Source organism: Mizuhopecten yessoensis, unplaced genomic scaffold (genome assembly GCF_002113885.1).
Source record: "Mizuhopecten yessoensis strain PY_sf001 unplaced genomic scaffold, ASM211388v2 scaffold6263, whole genome shotgun sequence".
Taxonomy (NCBI): domain Eukaryota; kingdom Metazoa; phylum Mollusca; class Bivalvia; order Pectinida; family Pectinidae; genus Mizuhopecten; species Mizuhopecten yessoensis.
Genome location: NW_018406462.1, coordinates 4,498 through 8,693, shown reverse-complemented (window position 1 = coordinate 8,693; position 4,196 = coordinate 4,498). Strand labels below are relative to the sequence as shown.

The 4,196-nt window shown below is 33.2% G+C and overlaps 1 protein-coding gene across 1 annotated transcript in view; it reads left to right on the top strand.

The window, feature by feature from the left end:
• Positions 1-3,065, top strand: part of LOC110451877 — a gene marked incomplete at its 3' end in the record, with an annotated part of 8,568 nt that extends 5,503 nt beyond the window's left edge. Inside the window, exons 3-6 of the mRNA XM_021500096.1 lie at positions 1,842-1,965; positions 2,103-2,221; positions 2,438-2,582; positions 2,844-3,065. Coding sequence (XP_021355771.1) covers positions 1,842-1,965; positions 2,103-2,221; positions 2,438-2,582; positions 2,844-3,065 — 610 coding nt within the window. The remainder of the gene's footprint in view (positions 1-1,841; positions 1,966-2,102; positions 2,222-2,437; positions 2,583-2,843) is intronic.
• Between the last annotated feature and the right edge of the window lie 1,131 nt (positions 3,066-4,196).

Genomic DNA, 4,196 nt, shown 5'->3' with positions numbered 1-4,196 from the left:
TTTCTTTAATCTCCTTTAAATACAAAGAAAATGAGAGTTGCTTTTGACTTGCAGCAATTCTTATTTATTAATAATGTACTACATGTACTTGTTTTGTGAAAACCACAATAATCAAACAAAAATCATACAATATATAGTTAACTTTCTTATTGTAAATGAAAATGAATGTATGTATCAAATATGTGTATATTTTAGTGATTTGTATGCTTAATAGATGTAAATAATGAAAGTTGTAATGCAAAAATACTTGTTGCTGCGATCAAAATGTTTATAATGCACTATTTGGTTTTGTAAAGTTCATTACAATCAAACAGAAATCACACAATATATAATTTACTTCTTATTGTAAATGAAACTGAATGTATGTATCAAATAAGTGTATATTGTAGTGATTTGTATTTAAAATATAGTAATAATGAGATTTAATCATTCATCCAGTAAATCTGTTAATCAAATGAAGTACAACTTGTTGAGAGGCGGAGTTTCACTTGACCAACAGTAACACAATTGATTTTAAATTCATTTAACAGTACCCTATATCAAAATATTTACCGATTTAATATGGTGAGCTGCTGTTCCCAGAGTTCATCTTTCTATGTGTTGAAGCCAGGACCATACTTTGCCAATAATTAAAACAATTAAAGAATCCTTAACTATATATTTGTCGTTTGGTCTTCTTTTTGATAATGTCAGTTGCTATGCAAAAATGCTTGTTGCTATGGTCAAAATGTTGTATTTGGAAAATCACTAAAATTAAATGGAAATTACACAATATATAGTTAACTTTCTGGATGTAAATGAAAATGAATGTATGTATCAAATATGTGTATATTGTAGTGATTTGTATGTAAAATAGCCGTAAATAATGTCAGTTTCTATGCAAAGATGCTTGTTGCTATGGTCAAAATCATTATATTTTTCTTTTATCTCTGAATAAATAAAAAGAAACTGTTAGTCTAAGATAACAAATATTACAGCTGTAATAGGAACATGAAATTTTGAGTTCAAAATGTTAATTTTAACACAAAATGTTGTCTTTTTAAACCAGAGCTGAATATGTTACTATGGCCCGTTGCTATGGCCTGTTGCTAAGGACAAACACAAAAAAACATTTTAAGTTTTACAGAATTTGTTAGGTCTTTACTTGCACATTCCATTGGTATAAGTATAAAGGGAATAATGCATGGGGCCAAAAACACCCCTTAGTGCATATAGTCCTTTTTGTTTTGTATTTTGGTATGCTATCTGTGTACAAATTGCGGAAATCTGGGGTTGATGAAATCTCTGTAGAGATGAGAGGTGAACTGACAACTTTTGAGACAATGCTGCTGACTCGTCAGCAAATGGTGGTGATCAGAGGAAACGTAGGAATGTATACATTGAAAAAATCTTCTTCTTATGAATAAGAATATAAACATCACTTACTTGCTACTTAACTAATAAAGATTTAAGCTAACTAATAAAGATTTAAGCTAAATAGTTGTATGTAATGTGGTGCTTTGCTCAGTGGTTGGCAGGCGACGCTGGTCTATATTGAATGACTTTTACACTTGAAATGATCTTAATCTACTTGGCAGATGTCATTGATTAAGGAGAAGATGCTATACTCTTATAGAACACCTGGTTTTGTTCTCTTTTGTACTTTTTCAGAGTCTCTAAGTAGACCTTGCCCATGGTTTGATGGTGCTTTGAATTTAAATTAAGATTTTTTATGTTAAATATGTGGTCTCTCTTGCAAATACTTGTATTCTTTCATTTTTTAGAAAGCACTATTGCTAATTTGATTGCTAAAAATTATATACCTATTCAACCTTGTAACTGAGAATTCTTGTAATTTGCAGACTGGCAAAGGAGTACCTGTCCTTATTCCAGCAGATGTGAGAGATACCATGAACTTTTTGAATAATCCCGAAGTGCGACAGCAATGCATTGAAGATGTCAATCGATATGTGTTTGCAAATTCAAGTAAGTTTTTAAGTGTAGATTTAATGTAGATTTCTTCATCATTCAAAAGAATGTTGATCAATAGAAGAACTGTTTGATTATTAATGAGTTAACCTTACTGACGTTTATAATGTTCATGTTTTTACTTCATTTAATAGACATTGGAGTGATCCGAGCTTATGATGCCATAAGGACAGCAGCCAATCAAGCAGGACTTCAAATGCCACACCTAATCAGAACTAGCAACATGAGGAAGTATTTTGCCACAATGTTACAGGTATGATAGCTATTATTCATTGTATACATAATCAAAAACTTAAGTTTATGATATTTGGCTAGTACTTAACACAAGTTAACAGTTTTTTCTCGAATGACTTATTTAGAGATGTAAGAACAATGAACTTCTGTGCAAATAATTCCTTGTATATTCAATAAACCACAATGATATCACAGACCCTTTACACTTTTCATTGAGTATATCATTATTTTGCAGGCATTTGATACAACAGAGGCGGAGAGACAGTGGGTAGTTGACCATTTAGGCCATACGATGGATGTCCACCGATTCCATTACAGACAAACCTCTGATTTGCTTGAACGTGTTGATGTTGCCAAGCTTCTGTTGATCCAGGATCTGGGTTAGGTTAGAAAGTTCCAAGGGAAACAGCTCAGAGATATTCAAATCAATGGTACTTAAAAAAAAATTATGTCCGAGTGAAAACACAAGTTTTGGACTGCTAACTTTAACTTAGTAACAGTAATTGAAATTCTGAATTTTTGTCTTAAAATACCAACAGGAGATTTGCAATAAATGTATGAGGGTTATGTTACATTCATTGCTATTTTTTCCCCCATGAATTATTGCTTTTTACTGATGATTTGCTGCATTTTGTCCACAGATCTCTTTGATGCCACTGATGATTCGAATACCTCATGCTCTTCAGCATCAGCTACAGTGACCTCTAGCTCCACCACATCTTCAATGAATTCATCAGGCTCAGCTAGCTCCTCATCTTCAGATGGAGTTTTGTCCAAATCCCCTGCTCAAAACACAATCTATGATGAGGATTTTATTCCTTATTCATCCAATTCCGATGAAGATGATGATAGCATTTCACCAGGTATTTTAAATGAGTTACTTGTTTTACTTTAAACTAGGGATAGGAAACCCAGCCATGGATATAAGTGATTTTATTCTGGAGTCCTGGGGTCAGGTAGATGGAATAACCCTAATTAAAAAGCCATAAATTTAGGCTTAAGTGTCGAATTACTACAATACCAGTGCTACGATATTTAATACTTTAAATTGGTATTCTGATGATTTATTTATTTAATCTGTTTTAGCAAAGCAAAAAAGGAAATCATCTGGTGCTGTGAAAAGGCAAAGGTGGAGTTCAACTGAAGTCAAAGAACTGGAAACTTTGTTTAAGGATGACTTTTCGAATAACAGTTGCCCTGGGCAGAAGAGAATTGAAAGAATCATGAAAATAAACAAGGGAAGAAAGGGGTTGATTCACCTCCGCCCAAGAGATACAATAAAAAAAATTAAGCAATATGATGATCAACAAGAGGAAAACAAACAGAAAATGAGATGGAACTGTACAAACTGTGGTGAATATTCCACTTTTGACATTTCTGTGCAATTATGTTTTTGGACATTTCTGTACAACACATCTTGTTTGAAATACATGCTTCATAATCTTTAGGTTTTGAATTGTCAATCATAGGACGTGTGATTGTTTTAGCTTGCCTAAATGCTTAATTTTACTGAATCACCAAGCCAATTTTGACCAAATGTGGTCTGAAGTATCTTTGGAGGAAGAGGATCAAATTTATATAAGTAGTGCGTGTGTGTCCCATTGGGCCTGAGAGGTGAGGCCCATATGGGAAAAATGTAGCGAATTCTCTAAAATCCTACTTAGTTTTTAAGGAGTTGTTACATTGATATTGTCAATATTTTATCTGAAGCATCCCATGGTGAAAGGGATTCGATGATTTGTAACCTGGCAGTCTGGAGCAGGTAGGATAGGGCCATGATATTGTTCAAATTTGATCAGAAGTAACCCCTTGTGGAGGGAAATGTATATTATACAAGTATTGGGTGAGAAGAGGTGGAGTTCTATGGGGGAAATAAATTCTTAAAATCCTGCTTCACAGGATTTGCTACAATCCTTTGATTCTTGTGCCATAGCTTTGAAACTGTGATCCTTGCGTAAATCCAGGTGGGCCTTTTGTTGGTTTTTAAATTTATT